Source organism: Calonectris borealis, chromosome 11 (genome assembly GCF_964195595.1).
Source record: "Calonectris borealis chromosome 11, bCalBor7.hap1.2, whole genome shotgun sequence".
Classification (NCBI taxonomy): domain Eukaryota; kingdom Metazoa; phylum Chordata; class Aves; order Procellariiformes; family Procellariidae; genus Calonectris; species Calonectris borealis.
Window position 1 is genome coordinate 4,359,639 of NC_134322.1, and position 18,666 is coordinate 4,378,304.

At 41.9% G+C, this 18,666-nt stretch overlaps 1 protein-coding gene across 1 annotated transcript in view; it reads left to right on the forward strand.

The window, feature by feature from the left end:
- ADAMTS17 (ADAM metallopeptidase with thrombospondin type 1 motif 17) overlaps nucleotides 1–18,666 on the forward strand; it is a 191,965-nt gene that overhangs the window by 110,792 nt on the left and 62,507 nt on the right. Inside the window, exons 11-14 of the mRNA XM_075159828.1 lie at nucleotides 2,242–2,343; nucleotides 4,017–4,162; nucleotides 9,342–9,508; nucleotides 12,123–12,250. Of these exons, the coding sequence (XP_075015929.1) occupies nucleotides 2,242–2,343; nucleotides 4,017–4,162; nucleotides 9,342–9,508; nucleotides 12,123–12,250 (543 nt within the window). The remainder of the gene's footprint in view (nucleotides 1–2,241; nucleotides 2,344–4,016; nucleotides 4,163–9,341; nucleotides 9,509–12,122; nucleotides 12,251–18,666) is intronic.

Here is an 18,666-nt window from a genome sequence, read left to right on the forward strand (position 1 = left end):
GAAAGGAGGCATTGCTGATAGATGGTGCTCTCACAAGATCACTGTCCACAGTCATCAAGGGAGAAGAGACAGTCCAGATTGTCAATTAATTCCCGACCTTGGCTTAACAGTAACAACATTTATAGGTCATCAATACAATTATTTGTAATGGCAAAGAAACTGTTAGAGTTTAGCAAGTCTATCGCGTTCATAGACTGCATTTAATTGTGTCCTGTAGCTACATGTAGCACGTCCTGCCACTGTGTCTAGAACCTCCTATGATACCTTCCACTTAGGTCTGTGACGTGCTTTTAACATACCTTAACTGTTGAATCCTTTTTAATCATTCATATGTGTAATCTTAACATAAAGAATCATCACCTTTAGATCCCAGTGAGTTAAATCAGGTGCAAGGGTGCTGTAGCTTTACAACTAGGAAAACAAGCATCCTCTTAGAGCTGTAAGTTTGGCATTTGGGGAGAAGCTTTTTCAATTTAAACGGTTTATTGCCTAGATTGGTGTTCTTTCTGTAACACTTGTGGACAGTTAATTGATGTACTTTTTGATTTTAGCCCTCTCCAGGGAAGGCGGGGTTTTGAGAATCTGGGAGTTGCGGTGTGGAACAATTGACTTCTCAGTAAGCTCTGAAATCTCTGGCGTGTCAATTCTTCTGCCTCAGTGTACCTATCTGTAAAACAGTATGTGATGTCCTTATGGCTAATTGGTGCTTAAGTGCTTTCAGAGCTGTGGCTAAACCACTAATTAGTTACAGTCATTTAGTCAAAATTACTAAAGTCTGATATTTTCCCATATGCTCTATTAGTTTGGGGAAAATGTCTTCAAAATTCATTGATTTAGGCTTCCCTGGTGTATTTGCTGTTGTTTGTTTGTTTGATGATGACTTTCTGTGTTGTGGTTAATACAGATGTTGCTGAATTGTGCCGTCTGCTTCTAGTTTTTGTGAATGTTCTTTTGGTTTAAATAGTGCAAAATCCTCTTTCCAGAAAGAAATGTAGAAATAAAACAGGATGCAGATACTGCTGTGATAACTATTTTGTTTCAGTATGTTCTACATCATCACTCTTGGTATTGGGATTTATCTCGTTTGCACCCTCTGGCGTACAGATCTATTTTATATAGACATACCAACATGCATGTACACAAAACACACATGCACCCACAGTCTCTTACATTACATTGTGAAAGAACCATAAGGTTGAAGCGTGTTGACTCAACTATTTAATGAGGTGCAATAAATCTTGACAAGACCAGCTGGCACTTGAGTCAGGCTTCTCATCTTTTTACCATTACATTGAAACGTGAACAATAGTGGAAAGAAATGTAACTCTTCTTTTTCTTTTTTTGGTACTCAGATCTGTAGCACTGTATTGAAATCGTCCACTTTCATGGAATGCAAAGCACGGTGGATGCTGTGGAAAATGTTAACAATGTAAAGGCCCCTTTTCCTGGTTCTTTTTCTCAAATTTTGAAAACATTATTGATCTGACAGATCACGCAAGCGTGGTCAGCATTAATATCCCTGCAACACACATTGGCTGAGCAGAGCAGCAATGTTGAGTAATGATACCCAGAATGTGTTTCAAGTCTGGTAGCGAGATCTGCTGTGCCTCTTGCTGCTCTTGCCCTCAGATCTCACTTTTCACCTTCTCTAGCACATTGGTCTCTAGCAGCTACTTCTCACCATCAAACCTTTACTAACTTTGCGCCTGCCTGTCACCAAGCTCCTACTCTGCTGCATGGCACACCATGAAATCCTTTCTTCTTTCTCATTCCACCTTAAGATCTTCTTCTCCCAAGGGGGATTGCTGGCTGATTATAGCATCCACCAGATCCAGCAGGGCTGACTGCGTTTCATCATGCTTAGTTACTTGCGTATCTTTTTAAAAAATACAAGTAATTAAGCAGCTCGGACATGTAAGTATGTGGCATGGTTCCAAAGCCCCCATCTTGGCCTTTCTTTTATAATGGACCAGATTTATTCTTGTGAAAAGAAATCTATTTAAATAACATACTTCTTGTTTTGGGTGGGTTTTGTTCCTGACAAAGGCATCCATCAATCTCTTTTACGTTCTCAGCCCCACCACTGAATGCCAATCTATCCTTAAAAAATAATTGCTCCCAAACCAACGAGATGCCTCTGGATTCACTTGAGAAAGACTGCCTGAGCTTTGCAGTGTATCCCATAATGATAGCTGACATCTCCAAAAGTAATAACTGCACCTTGTTGCTTTGTGATTACAGCATTTGATGTGTGCTGGGCTCTGGTGCCTGGTGGAAGGAGATACATCCTGTAAAACAAAGTTGGACCCCCCTCTGGATGGCACTGAATGTGGCGCAGACAAGGTAATCAAAATGCTCAGTAGCAGTCAGTTTGTTTTTTCCAGCATTGTCTGTGGAATAATGTTTCCAAGATGTTCAGTATTTACCATAAACCCATATTTTTTACTGATTCTGTTACAGAAACTGCTCAATTAACAGCTGGATTGGGTTAAGTCTTTCTGATTTTATGTTACGTGTATTTCAGTAGCCTCTGGAGATCTCAGTAGTCAAGTTCTTGTGGTCTAGGCATTCTACAATCACTGCAGGAAAACCCCATGCCTCACTCTGCTGAGTGCACAGGCTGAGTGCCCTGCGAGTCGTGTTAGGTAGTAGCTCGCTCCTGCCACTTCTGTTCGTTGCTGTCAGTGGTGTTTCACGAGTGAGGTGGTTTTTCAGTGTAAGCGAAGGTAGTGGTGTTCTTGGCTATATTTGAGGTAGAAAGTGTGGAGAGCATTTAGACTGACATTTGGGGACTGGAAAAAGATGGGGAAAGAAAAAGAGGCTACTTAAAAACTATCGTTTCTAAAAGTAGCTCAAAATGTGTTGAGCTCAAATTCAGTTATGTTCAGTTATTTTTGAAGTATCGTTTGCTGTACTGTCTGCATATCCTCAGATGACTAAGGCTTATATGGACTTTCCAGAATCCAGGTCGATGTAGAAAATTGTTAAAAGAAACACAAAGTAAACACTCAGATTAGTGGATCTCCCTCCAGTGAAAATCACCACTCCAGTAACTGGCTTCAGTGCCATAAGGGTGGGAGTTACTGAGGCTCAGCTGCTGCCTTCCAGCTGATCTACTGCGCTAACAGAAGTTGACTTAAGTGAACACGTTCAACCTCTGAGACGGGCTGTGCTCGGTGGGATGTCGTTCATAAATGTGGTTGATTCTCCCAGTGCGGCTGGTAACTTGTTAGATTACAAAGGAACGTGACTGGTTTGGTAACTGCCAGCCCTCTACTCACTGATTTTGGATTCTAGTATTTTTTGAATGTTGTATGGTTGGGGAGGTAAGAAAGGGTAAAATTTAAAAGTTTGTTGTTAAAATCAAAGATTAGAGACCTTTTCTTTGCTTGCAAATAAACAATGACAAGAAAAGCTGAGACAAAAGATTTTTAGATATATGTTTTTCTAACTACAGGAGTCCTGGTGATTCTTTCGTAAGATTGCTTAGCAGTGCTTACTGTATCATATCCTGGACAGAGCAGGAGAACAGGCCAAGTTTGCTGCTTGGTCAAGGGCCAGAGCAACCTATTAGAATGAAAGGTTGTTTGGGGCTTTAGCCAAGTTAGGTCCAAAATACCTCAATTATTTTGTATATACTGGGAATACTGCTGATGAAGACATTGCTTTGGGGTATAATTTCTTGGACTCGGTTTCTGTGAAGAGTGTGGCTTTAAGTCTTAGCACTTAGATAATTATCTGCTTTATAAAGCAAGGGGCTCAATTCTGTGATTTTTTTTTTTTCTTTAATGACAGAACTCCCTTCAGGGGTTCATTGAGGGTGACACTTAAATTTCTGTGTTTTGCCTCCTCCCTTTCTCCTCCTCCCACCTCCATCTCACTGAAGCCTTGAATCTCTAGAAACTTAAACATGGGCTTCTTGTAATCTCTCAGACATCCCTTTAAGTCCACCTCTGCAGGAATGTTTGCAAGATCAGGGCTTCTTTCCAGCCTGTGCTAACACAATTGCGTTTCAGTGGTGCCGAGCTGGGGAGTGTGTCAGTAAAACTCCCATCCCTGAACATGTTGACGGAGACTGGAGCATGTGGAGTCAGTGGAGCATGTGCAGCCGGACTTGTGGCACAGGAGTGCGATTCAGACAGCGGAAATGCGACAATCCCCCGTAAGTCTTCACGTCATGCTGGTTTCTTTTTGCATGTAGCACTTAGACAATCCTTGCTGCAAGAGTACAGGGAAGAAATGGGCGGCAGAGCTGTGCAGAGGACATGAGAGATTTATTGTTCATAAGCAGCAAGGACCAGGTCAAAATCCTGGAGTGACTCAGAGTGAAGTAGGTTCTGTGGAAGTGGCTTGAAGGGTTACCATTGGAAGTGGCCCATTGCAATGATTCAAACATAGAAACAATTGAATTAAAAACATGCAGTTTGGCAGAAAAAAATGATGCTGTGTTTCTTCTCCAGCACTGCAGTGAATGAGGAGGGGTTGATCTGGATCTACAGACCAAACTGAGCCAATATGTCTTAGAGATCAGTTTTGCAGGGAGTGCTGCTCTGGGCTTGGGAAGCAATAGAGTGGCTAACAGTGGCCATAGTGTCATATAGCTGTGCTGGTAAAGCACCTTGAGACATTCTGTACATCAGGATGTACATATGAAAAGGAAAGTTTTCCTGCACACAGAGTGCAGGGGTGCTGTTTAGCACCTGCACAGTGACTACAAATAAGCCTATGCTCTCTGCTTGGGCTTGGATTTTTTTCTGATTCAGGAAGAAATCTAAGTGTTGTTATCTCCCATGTGCCATCCTTCATCCCTCAGGTCAACTGAGGCACATCTGAAAGTCTTTTCTTCTTATGGGAGGCCTGAACAGGTTACCATGGTGGCCATTTAACTGACCACCCCTGGTTTTGTGCATTATAACTTCTGAGATGAGTGAGGGTGCTCACAATCTTGAAAGCAGCCCTACAAGTTGTGTATCTCTAACTTTATTCATATTTTAAGATTTTCTCCGCAGACAAAGCACAGGAAACTTTTTAAATAGGGACTGAAATTCTGGCTAGCAACATAGTCACTTTGAAGACATGCCTAGATGATGGATAGGCACACACTGGCTGCTGCTGAGCTGTATTAATGCGAAAGGGATATTTTTGTTTATCCCTCTCCTTAAATAACGCTGAACTGCAATTGCATGTCTATAATGTCCAAGCTTGATTTTTACCAGCTTATTTTCCTGAACAAGGGACTGAGCTGGTTTCTTTGCTGTCAGCTACAAAAAGCCTCTTTAACCACAGTGCTGACCAAACCTAAATCCATTCATCATCGTTCCTTAAATTACAGGAAATGCTCCCTCCAAGATTGCACACTGATTTTAAAATTCTCTTGCTCATATACATTCTTGGCTGGGGATACACACGTGATCTTCTTTTGCTTCAAATTCCTGGCGTCAGCCCACTTCTGCAGCTGGTTTATTCACTGTCCAAAAATATTGGCTAAGGGATTTATCTTTTATTTTATATATATTTGGTCTTGGGACTTTTTTTTTTAACTGGAATCTCTACTCCTGCCAGCTGACTTTTGAGCCTGTGGGACTATTAGTATTTTTAAACCAGTTGCTTCACTGTTTGATTTGGTTTTTCCTCTCTGTAATTTCTCTGAGTATTTGCATGCATTGCCTCCAAAAGGTTGTAAGGCAGTGCGTCATGAGCCAGTTTGCATGTGCAGACTTTTGAGTTGTGCTGCCTTGTGTTCTTGACTAGGCTTTGGACTATTGTTGTTCAGTGGGATTGAAGAGAATACCACTGGCTTAAAGACAACATCAGAATGAGATCTCCACCCCTTCTCCAGTCCCCTCTTGTCATGTAAAAGGGTCACAGTAGTATAAATGGGCTTTGATTTCTTCAGTTCCATTAGTGGGTAGATTCTCTTGGCATAAATACAGGGGAAGGTGGCTGTGAAGTTGTCTACCAGGAGCTCCCGCACAGTCACTGTTTCAGGCATGTGTCAGGGTGGGCTTGAATTATACTGTTTATTGGAAATCCCCATACAGGGCTTGGGACCTGGGATTACAGAGATCTTTCCCTACAGATTCTTTTGCAGAATCTGATAGAGATGATGCCCAAAGTCTTGGCCTCAGCATTTGGAACAGTGGAAGGGACAAAAGCATGAAGCCACAAAAATGGAGTGAAGTAGGAAAAGAAAGGTATATGAACAAGTGCTAGGTAACCGTTTGTGGGAGACCAGAGAGAGTGACTGTCGTTGGTTTTCTTCATCTTGCATGATGAAAACCCTCAGTATCCTGTCTGAACGTGCCAAGAGGCCTGTGATACTGAAATACTATTATAGAGGTCAGTTAAGTAAAAGATTACTGTCAGTAATTCTGCATTCCCTACCCAAACAGTAACAGAGCAGAAAATAATCAGCATGGCAGAGCTATGTCTTGTCCATTGCTCTGACTGTCTATCCATGTCTGTTTATCTGCTCGTTCCTGAACCCCTTGATGCTGTATATTCTACTAGTGTTTTACTAGAGTTAGTCTAGTAGAAAGCAGCAACATACTACCAAATAAAGGATGATGGTGCTGGACAGAGGGGGGCTGAGGTGGGAAGGTCTTGTTGGATGTATTATTTTTTGTTGGATTACTGGGAGAAGAAACATCCCCCAAATCTGTAGGATGCTCTGTTTTTTTGTGGCTGATGAGATGAGTGCATCCGACTCTAATTTTGGGAGAAACTGCATCAGGAGGAGGCAGTTCATTTTACTCCTTAATTAGAAAGGGAAGACAGGTCAGGCTGCTGAAGGGCCAAGCAGAGGAGTGCAGGCCAAAAAGTACTACGTTCCTGCAGCTCCCACTGACCGGGAGTGGTGGGTGCTCAGGAAGTCTCTGTGTCCTAATGGATTTGGCTATTACTTCAGTATTGCCAGTGACCATTATTACCAACAGTGAGAACTGCTTGCCTCCAGTCTGCATTGGCAAGCTCATAGAAAGTCCCTCACAAGTTAATGACATCTTAAGATTAAAGCCAAAGCAACTGCTGATGAGCACAGTAAATAGCAGTCCTGCTGTGTCTCCTGTTCCATGGCCATCAGCTTGATACCCTGCTCTCGAGAGAGAGCTCTGTTACTCTTTGGGTATTCTGACTGCTTTCTTTTTTGTTTGGTTTTTTTTTTTTCCTGTGCATGTACACACAAACGTGCACAGAGTCACTTATGTTCAATGGCTACATCTCTTTTGCTGTAGCTGAAGAGATGGTGCTGAAACCAAAGTTCGCGTATCTGATGTCTTTATGTGAGTGCAGGGTTCATGTGGGAAGAAGCTTGCGTCATGCTTCTAGTCATCTGGACTGAGTGTCTGTCTCATCCAGTCTAAGGCAGCAGACACAATCCTCCCAGAAGATTTCTGCATCAGTCTCAGCACATCTGCTGCCTTGCACGTGTCCGTGGCAGAAAAGAGGTGTTAGCAGTGCGAGCAGGCATTTGTTTAGGCTGTTTTTCTAGTGACTCTCTGTGATGTTACAGTGTCATTGGAGATCAGCATTTCCATTAAAAAAAACCCAAAACACTCTTTCTGGGATTAACGGAGCTACTGTAAAAATTTGATCTAGGCTGAAATTTGGCATAAAGCTCTTCTGTGCAGAATCAAATGTTTCTGTTGCACCGAATGCTGAATTCATCAAGTTCAGCACAGCTAGGAAATCAAAGACCCAGTCCTATAGCCAGCATGTAAATGAACAGGGCAACTCTTGCTGGGACCACTGACACAAATAAACGATATACAGTGAGGGCCTTGGTTTCTAATTAGCTGAGTGATATAACCTGATGTTCTTTGCTCTTCTGGGAGGGAGGGGGGGGAAAAGCTTTTGGAATGAACTACCACACTGCTAAAAACTGGAATTTGGCTGGAGTTGCTTTTTATAGCCATCTGTTAAAGAAAAGTAAGAACATGACTTTATCCATCTTTGCTGATTACAGTTGGGGAGATGGGTATGTGACAAATTCAGGAGAGTATCAGTAAGTAGCTAAAGAAATTATCTGTTAGGATGGCTAAGTCTTTTGCTTACTTGGTTTTTTTGTTTGTGTTTTTTTTCGTTTTGTTTTGCAAAGAAAATATAGGCTATTGTTGAGAGTTTGAGTTTTCCTTCTTCTCTGGGGAATCATAAGTAAGAATAAATAGATTTTGCAGGTGCTTAATCCTGGTCTTGGATTAGTGGCCTTTCCTGCATGTTGAAAAAACAAATGTGTAAAATGGCATGGTTTTCATGGATGGAGATTATCTGCTGCACAGATTTCTTTCTGGACACCCTACTTACAGTACAGGTTATATGTTATTTTCATTTCAAACTGCTGAAGACAGAACCTTAAGGACATGTGCTGAAGAGGCGTTTGCTGTGTCCCCATTGTTAAGAGTGTTTGAGGCAGAGGGCAAAGCAAATGGTGGGAAGAGAAAGGTGAAACATTCCGGGTTGCCTGCCTCTCCCTTGCGTATTTGGTGTGATCCTGGGCACAGTAACGTCACCGTGGTGCCTCTAGGTTCCCCATTAAGAATACAAATACTTAACTTTGGTATTTGTGATGGAACCACAAATTATCTTCTGAACTGCCTGACTGTGCAAATATAAATAATACTTAGTCTTTAGGTGTCATGCTCAGTGCACCTTCCAAAGCCTAACCCTCACAAGTCACCATCAGTTAAGAAACTTGTCCCAGGTCACAGGAAAAGTTAGTCAGAGCTCAGGCCTGATGTCATGGCAGAACCCAAAGTTTGGGAGTGCCTTACTTCAAGTCCTGTTCTGAAACTGCTGGTACACATGTGCGCGCGCACACACACACACTCACTCTCTCTCTCTCCACTCGTTCTCAGTCATTTGCCTGCTCCATCTGAAAATAGGTTAGGACAGCAATGAATTTCTGTTGAAGTTAAAACAGAAATTTAGGTCAGCAGTGCAAAATTAGTCACATCCCTTGGTTCTTGACCAGAATTCACACAGTTAAAAACTCTGTATCTTCTAAGAAGGCTGCTGAGTGCCCACAAGTGAATAGCATTTTGGATTACCTCTTATCTGAGGTGTGCAATGTGTAGGCAGCTCCTATTTATTGATCTGTGTATGGGACACAAAAGAACGTGCTTCTGAAGTATGCCAGAGCAACTGTTATGATAAGCCAATTATAGATCCAGAATGGAGCGTGAATAATTTTCTGTCAGAGCCACTGAGAGCAGGATTTGCCCTCCAGCAAGGAACATCTGAGAGGAAGGATCCTTCCTGCTATTTCAAGAGTTGCCTTGGACAGGGAAAATTAGGCGAAGGTGTGCCTGTGAGAAGCTGACCCTGGTTTGTCTTTCCCGTGATAGCCCGGGGCCAGGTGGGAAGAACTGCCGGGGAGCCAGCGTGGAGCACACTGTGTGTGAGAACTTACCCTGCCCTAAAGGTGTGCCAAGCTTCAGGGACCAACAGTGCCAAGCCCATGACAGATACACCAACAAGAAGAAAAGCCTCCTGACAGCTGTCATCATTGATGGTAAATTTTTTCATCTTACTCTGTAATTCCTTGCTGTTCTTTCACTGCAGCTTCTCAACCCATCTTGATTTCACCTGCAAGACTCTCATTTGTTGGTGAGAAGGCTATAGTATGTTCCTCTTACCTACAGCTGAAAGACCAATTACAATTAGTTCTTCTTGGTGCTGCCCTGCTGTTCTTTTAGCCTTCTTAACAGAAGATACAGAGCTGTCAGTTCTTTACTCATCTTTTTGTAATGCTGGGGGAGAGATGCCTTAACTTGATTCCCAGCCTAAACAGGCAGGTATTTGGGAATGGGAGTTTAAACATTAGAAAGTTCAAATTAATATGGAACTGAAAATAAAGAAGGATTCCCTGGGACATTTTTGATGTGTGTCAATTCTGGGCATTTCAGCATGATTGCCTATCCTACTTACATTCCTTTAATGCTTCCTTGGCTGGATCTTGCTGTTCATCTACTATGCAACCAGATGTTGGGGGGATATGAAAAAGGATCGTAATAATGTCCTTTCTGCAGGAACAAACATCTTTTCGCTGCACTCTGCTGAAAAACAGACAAGGCTAGTTTCATTTGGTCACCTTAAAGACATGCTTGAACAGAGGAGGGTGGTGTTGGAACTGATACCAGAAGACCAGACATTGGATAAGCCCTTTCCTGTGCTAGCACTGACAAATTAGGTCTGACGCCAGGACAAGCGTACAGACAGCATTTCACTTCCCATAGCAGACCCTCCAAGAGCACAATTCCTTCAGATGCCCCAGGAGACAGGCTGGTTTTGCTTGTTGTTCTGCTCTGCCCCCTCCCCAAATAGTTTTGCTGGGTGAACGCATAATGCAGAGCTACTTCCCTGACTAATTTCAGCCACAGAAAACTCTCCCAGTTTTTTCCAGGGGTGAGCTGTTCACTCCTTTCTCCATTTCCAATCAGGAACCGATCAGGAACAGGTTGCTGAGGGTCCTGTAAATAGGAGAGAAAAGAAAAGAAAACGGATGATTCAGTGATCTTCTCTGATCAGCGCTGCCAGAATTAGTAGCATATTGCAGTGGGAACTTCATTGAGCCACAGAAGGGGAATATGCCATTTTTTGGCCACCTGAAGATTGAACAAGCTATTGCTAAAATATAATAGCCAACGTTGTTCCTGCTATCTAGCAACGCCTCGCTCACCTGAGCCGTGATGCCTCAGTTTCTGTGAATGCAAATTAGAAACCTCTCCTGCCCTGTTGCAGATCTCACAGCTGCAGAAAGAGAGGCTGTCCAGAGGCGGTCAGACTAGCGGTTTCCTGCACAAGCTGCTCTTTCAACAGCTTTCCCAGCTCCTCTGTTCACTCTGCAAGTGAAATCAAAATCCAGCCTCTGCGAATTTGCTTTGTATCAGGCACAAGGCAGGGAGTTTGAACATCCACAGGATATGCCTGTAGTTCCTCTGTCAAGCAAGACAGATGGACAGAGGGCAGCTCAGCTTCACATATCAGTGTCACTGTTTCTTGAAGCATGTTAGAGCACCCATGCAATGTTCTCCAGTACCTTTTTTCAGCATATCAAAGCACCACACTGAGAAGCATTTAAACAGACACAGATCCAAACCAACCTTGAGCTAATCTCCACTGTGCTTGAACTCTACTTATATGCATTAGTGAGGTGGGAGCTGGTTGCAGGTTATTGATTGCATTGGAAACTTAGAAAAGGCCTATGCCACTTAGCTTAATGTATTGGCAAACCTTCTCGCTTATGTCTGATGAGTGGAGGTACTTGACTATGCAGAACAAAACATGTTTCCATTTGAATGTCTATAGGTTCTTCCTTGGATGAAGTCCGTGAGTAGCAGAGTCAGCTCCAAAGGAAAAACATTACATTGCCTAAATATCTGTTACTTAAACATATGGCAAATGCAGTCAGCAAACCCTGACGTCTGCTGTATGCTGCCAGTTAATAACACAAATCTTTGAAAAAGCTTTTTTACTTAACTCCTTCTCTAGCTAAACACAATAGTAGCTTTTCCAAAGTGAGGTCTAAGTATATAATATAACAATTTCCATTAGCATGGATGAAAAATGCAACTTTTCTCTACTGATGTATTTCAAATTAATTTGGGGGTTCTTTCTCTATATATTCTAGCAGCATAGTTCACTGACAGAAATGTTTGTAGGACCACAAATATCAGTTTAAGGAAATAGTAGGTGACATGTATGCAAGAATGCTTTAAATTTATGTATACAAGTGTTCTTATTGGCAAAGTGATGCAAGAGTAGAAATGGAGAACTTGTTGTTCTTAAATCACTGGCTGTAGCCTGAATTTTGTCTGAGACGCTCACACAATGATTTGGTCATTCATATCAGGCTGCTGAATGTTCCCTGTAACAAACATCTTCCGTTCACAAACATACATAGAAGTGTACTGACTAAATGGTTTTCTGTGTCTTAGAAGACCGATCTCATCAATGTAACCCTTTGAATATTGATATTTTAAAGTGAGGGAGTGACAGGCCTAAATTGAAAGGCTCATGTTCCTTCAAAGATGAAAATATCAACAGATACCTTTCCAAATCTGTTCATGTAGAGATTGCATCACCATTGCCTCAAACACTTGTTTGTGCTGTATTTCTTTTTCCAGATAAGCCATGTGAGCTCTTCTGCTCTCCGTTGGGGAAGGATTCCCCTGTGCTGGTGACAGACAGAGTCCTCGATGGTACTCCATGTGGGCCTTACGAGACCGACCTCTGTGTACATGGCAAGTGCCAGGTGGAGTAACTTTCTCTTGTTTTATTTCTAGTGTTATGTGTAGTCTGGGGCAGCTGTGTATATCCTAGAAGAACAGGCATCTGTGTGGGTGGCTGGGAGGCTGCTCTGAGGTGAGAGGGCAACCCTATTTTATAAGACCCGTTGCAAGCGCTCCACAGCCCTGTGTCTTGGTCTGAGAATTATGATAAATGCCCGAGGTATGAGATTATTACTGAACAGCTGGGAATGCTCAATGATCGCATTTGCTTATGTGCAGTCATCAGATGGCTTGGGTGGGAAGGGACTTCTGTGAGGGGAGCAGATGGGAGTGGAAATCTGGCTCGCTTAACTGCTCCATTTTGGCTATTAGAGGAATCACTGAAAAAAACACTGATGCTGCAAACTGAATTACAAACTGTCACTAGCCTGTTACAAGTGTTACATTGCCAACGTCATGATGCTTTTCAGGCCTACCTGGTTCCTGCCTAGAAATATTGAGGAGGCTTTTCAATACCAGTTGCTTCTTGGCTCCTGCAGCTGCATGAGCCAGTAGCTTCCCCTGTGTGATTTTTGTTGACTCTATTACTGTATAATGCCAAGGTGAGTTACTGTAGGGGCCCATCAAAACTGTTTGAAAGGCCTGTTTCCCTTGCAGTAAGAAAAAGGTTCGCTTCCTCCCACAAACTAGGTTTTAAAGCTCCATGCAATAGAGAATATAGGTTTAAAGGAGCAGATCCTGCAGCCCAGAGCACAACCCAAGCCAGTTTTCTTTTGCCTCTCATCTGCATTGTCTTGCTTGGGTCACACAAAGAGTAAACCAGAGAGAAGGTAGGGTAGGCTTCCTTCTGCTGTACCACAATGGAACAACCAATGTCCCCTTGGTTGTCCCTGGAGGGACTGGCCAAACCCTGAACATGCTTGTCCTTCTGTCTTTGGTCAGACAAGTCAAGAATGGAAATGAAGAGGACTCTGTTCAAGAGTCTTCAGATTTGATTCCCTTTTCCTGGAGTGAAGGTGTGGTGGCCTATAACCATTGCAGTGAGGATTATTTCTCTCTAGCCAAATTACATATGGAACCAAGACTAGATGTGGGAGATCTTTGTAATACAACTCTTCATGGTTTGCTGGGCAGTAAGGCAGTTTGTAACGCAGCACACTGAATGCTTAGGGAGGCCATCCCTTAGAGCTGGTATTTCAGATTTCTCGAAAATTTAGTGGAGTTGTGTAGACCCATACTAACTGGAGACTTAAAGTTTGGACAAGGGAAGGGGGAGAAGAAAATGTTTATTTAAAGATCATAAATTGCAGGAAGTCATGCGGAATGGATGCTCCTAGCAATGTGTTGCAGTTGGATTCAAGTCATTTGTCACAGACACTATGACAGGGCAGACACTTAGTGGTTTTTCTCTCTCCTAATCATGTAGCATGTGTTCAAAGTTTGCTGCACACACGTTAGTGATGTGAAAGACAGTTGAGATGGCTACTGCAACCTTGCCAGTGCTGGATTCTTCCTGGCAGTTCTTCCTCTGCGTTTATCCTCATCTAGATTTGTATCCTGTGCTAGGAGTTTGTCTTTTCAGTATTAACCAGCCTGTTGTATCCACCAGAACAGCTTTCTAGCATCACCCTTTACTTCCACTAACTTCACTGGAGATATGCTGGTTTGCCCTGGGAGCACAAGGCACACCAAATTTGGCATTATTTCTGATTTCTGTGAGCAGTGATTAAGAACTACCAATTTTTATTGCTTTGAGCCTTCCAGGCAGGGAGACAGATGAACACGATATTCACCTGGGTATAAGAGAGGTTTTGGGGACATAATGCATCTTTACTAATAGCAGTGTGAGATAAGTGAAAAATCTTTGTCTGGATTGAATTTTGCACTGCTGCAGGAGACACTTCCCACTCTTTGCTGCCAAATGCTGCTGAAAAGGCGTGTTTAATTCAGTCCTTCTAATTTATTCAGATGAAGAATCTGAACAGCACGTTGCTGGGGAGCCAGCACGAGTTTGATTCTTTATATGCTCTTTAATGCAAAGTGCTTTGCATAGAGCCAGGTTCATGATGCATCCCAAGTTACTTAATTTTTCCCTGTTTTCAGCTGTATCTGAAAAAACTAAAAAATCCGTTAATAACCTTTTATAGTAAGGCCAGCTGTGCACCTCCAGCTGTGTGCCATTGACCATTACGCTGGGCTGGCCAGCTTTACTGCTCCAAACATTCAGATCAGCCACAAATGGTAAATCAGACATTATGGCAATGTACGTTTTCTTCTTCCAGTGAGGAGCAGTAGCCAGCTCCCCTCCAAATGAAAACCTTTATGAGCACAGAGCTTTGGAGGTACATCATGAAAAGCAAATTGCACTCTAAGTCAGGGGCAACTGCCTTTAACTGTGCAGAGAGGTGATGACAGCTGCAGAACATTCAGTCCATTTGCATCTGGCTGAGAGAAAATGCAAAATGATCAATTCAAGCCGAGCAGATTTGAAAGCCTTGTGAACTCATTTATAATACTCTTCTGCCTTATATGCAGTTCAGCACTGAGAATTGCCATATGTGACTGTGTACCCCATTTGCCGCAGATACTTGTCTAACTTGCTGCCTATTAAACCAATTTAATGGGCATATTTATTTAATTACTCTTCTCCTTATTTCTTTACCCAGTGTAGACAAAGCCTGGCAACAAGCATTGCAGGGGGCCTGGAGAAGAGAATAAGTGCTGAAATCAGAGGGTGGTATTACTGTTATTTATTTTCTTGTGTAATCCTTCTAGTTAAAGGCTCTCAAAGGCGGGAATGACACATTGCCAGTGTAACAGACAAATTAGCAGTAACCATTGCCTGTGAACATCTAGTCCAGGAAATGTAATAGCTCTTTTCCCTTCAGCAGTAGATGCTCCTAAATGAAACTCATGCATCGTTGTTGCATGATGAATGAATGTAGATGAACATGGCAAAGAAAAAAACCTGTTCTTGCAAGGAGAAGGGGGTTTTGAGAAGGGAAGCAGAACAGATTCTTTAAAGCCTCAAAATACTCTAACTGCATTTTGGCACTAAGGGAGGAGAGTTTTCCTTCAATTGTACTTTGTGAACTTATTACAGTTTCATTTTAAAGCCGTGAGCTAAGCTCCAATCTAAACAGTGTGAATTAAGCCTTTTGGTGTCAGCCTCACTATCCCTGAAGGAAAATCATTATAAGCAGCAGCATCCCTGTATTTATCACTTACACCTGAAGGCAGCTGGAGTAAGTAAACTTGGTTAATACCTTGGTCATGCATAGAAGCACCATAGAGCAAACTCAGCCCTAAATTTAGCATAGGGGTTCCTAAGTCACCTAGACTTTTTATAATCTTACTCCTTATCTTTGAGACAAATCATAAGGTCTTCATTCAATTTTCTCCTGTCCTTGTTTATTAGAGTTGTTTTTGAGGCTGAACATTTCCTTCTTAATAGCAATAGAAGTTTGCCAGAATGAGGACAAAATAAAAGCTATGTAAGAGCTTCAGGAGTTGGTCTCAAAAACTGAAGGGAGTGCTATAAAGTTGTGCCTATAGAAGAAACATTGTAGAGTAATGACAAATGCACTTATCCTTACCATCCTCTGAGCAAACTAGATGCCTTGTTCAATGTGTGTATAGGTCTTCGACTTTTTCTTCTTGAAATGCACACAGTCTTCTAGCAAGGAGAATTTCTTTTCTCCTGAGATTTTTCGTAGACAGAAAATCTGTAGCAGGTTGGAGAAAAAAAGCAGTCTGATGCATCTGAGGAGGAGGACTCATCTGGGCTTTGCAGCCTCTCTCTCTTGCCTGCTTCCACAGTTTGCTTTCTCTAGCATGGACGTTGCAGTCATAGTGAAGATGGGGTAAGGCAGTGCAACCTGCAGCTCAGATTGCTTTTATCTTCTTATATTTCTCTTCAAGTGACAAGTGGCTTTCAGAGAGAGGATTCCTTGAGGGTTTTGTTCTTCCTCAAGACTGTTGGGTGTATGTTTCATGAGTCAACGTTCATGGAAGCAGTGCACTTTCTAACCTCTTATAGTTCTTCACTCTGTTTGTGCTGTTGATGTTAATAGAAAACTGCTGGCAGAAGGTAGAGCTAAAAAAGGTGTCAGATGTCACACAGCAGTGGTGTGGGGAGAAGACAAGCTGCTCAGCTGACTGTTATGATGCACATGACTTTGAGCTGGCTTTTCTCAAAGGAGGATTAGTCTGAGACTTGTGGTAGCATGAGAACTTTCTAGTGGGGACTACAAATTGTACTTCAGGGTGTAATCTAAGGTCTCTTTGAAAAGAGAGACCTCCTGTATAGTGGAACCGGGCTAGAGATCAAAGGCAGTCTTTGCTGGGATTTAACAATTTAAGAGGTGAAGATGTTTTGGCTCTATCTGCAGTTTTCTCATGAACGTTTTGTCACGTCACGTCTACTTTTAACTTGCTGGTGAATCCACAGTACATTCAGTGATGACAAGCCACACATTAGGCTGTCCTGGCACAACAAAAATATTATAGAACGCCTTTCTTCCAAAAGCAATTGTCATATAGTATGAAACGGGAGCACAAATTTGAAAATGGACACATTTTCAAAAATAGTTGTTGCAAATTGGATAGGCAGAGGATAAATTGCAGTTGTCTACTGGACCTGTGCTGGCAAACAGTTTTCTGCCTACTCAGTACCCACTTTTTGCATTTGATTGATGCGTACAGTTCTGGCTTTGCCTCCTCACTTGAGTATTTTCCATGTATTATTCATATTCCTGCATTACAAACTGTGGTACAAGATGTTCCAGACTGGGTAGCTTGTCTCCATACAACAACTTGGCTTAGCACTGTACTTTGATAAATTATTTAGTGTATGTGCACAAAATCCAGAAGGATTGTTTGAACTACAGAAGCCTGTTGTATTATTGCCTTTTTTTAAATTTCTGGGTCTGTAGCAATGTAATTTGAAGCCTAAAAAGAGTATCGGGGCTTCTGAGAGTAAGGCATACTGACAAAAAACAAGACTTTGTTGATATCTTACTATGTTTTTAATGAACTTTAGAGTTGGATATGAAAAAAAAAAATCATGCTATTTCCCCCTATTTTTCTTCTGTGTTAACCCATGGAGGTTATATGGGTTAACATATGTCTATTATATATGTAGACAATATATATAGACAATTATAATATAATATACAATATTATAATACACAATTCATGGTGTTACCTGTCTTGGAGGCTTTAGATTTTGCTTGTGGCTTGAGCAGCCAAGAATCAACCAGAAGGGAAGCTACAGGTATATCATATACTGATAAATATATATTATTTTCAAATCCAGAACTGACATGATAGATGCGTTTTTTAAAAAATAGGCACTTGATATAAAATCCTCTGGTATCTGCAGCCTGTTGGCATTTGTACAAACCAGGGCAGAGGCAGGGTGGAATCAGATCAGAGGTGTCAATTCAGATGAAGCTGGTTTGGAAGAATCAGAAAGGGGTAGCTACAGAAAGCGACCAAAGAACAGAAGCAAAGGAGTTCCTGGGATGGGAAAAGGCTTTTTATTATTTGCATGTCCGCTCATATCGCCTGCTCTGCTGCCAGAACACATGGGTTTTGACACATAACCTATATGTGAAGAAGTGGTTATCAAGAATAATTGTATCTAGCATCCCCATGAACTGCTAAGGGATCTAAACACAAAGTCAGTGGGCAAGTGTAGTTGCGTATCTAATGCAGATAAGATAATGCTAATTTAAAATAGGCAGTGCATATCTCCTATTCCAGCAGAGCTGCTCTGATTCAGATAAAATCTGAAGGCTCGGGAAATGACAGGAGGATATTTGCTGAATTAACTTCTACATGGACTCCAATCCATCACACAAAATTTGTTGTGGAACAGAAATAGAAGTAACTTACAGATGAACTGCTTGATTAGGGATCTAGGCTCACCCTCCTGTACAAATCCTGACAGATACCCATAACACTCCACAAGGGCAGTCGTGTTTAAAACAAAGAAATAAGAATTCTCTTACCCTCAGATCTGAGTGTCAGTTGCTCACATATGTACATTCTTGTTTCATGTGGTCCATCCCTGGAGGTATCAATGGACATTGGATATTATGGACAAAAAATTGGCAGTGTAGATGAATCTGTCATAACCAGCATGCTCTGTACATGATTAATTTGTAAAATGGCACATGTTGCATCAATATTTATATTTGATCCATTGAGACAGCTAGTTAGTTCAGCATATGGGAAGCATTACAATTTTGTGAGCCTACAATGTCATTTCTTACACAGGGTGGGTGTATATAACAAAAATAATTGTGTTTATGTAGCAAAACATACTCACGCAGGCTGTATCAATTGAGCACAGCCATTGAAAATACAAATAGAAATATCATTAAAAAATATCCAAGCAATACAGAAAATAGTTCACACAGAAGAATCCAAATGA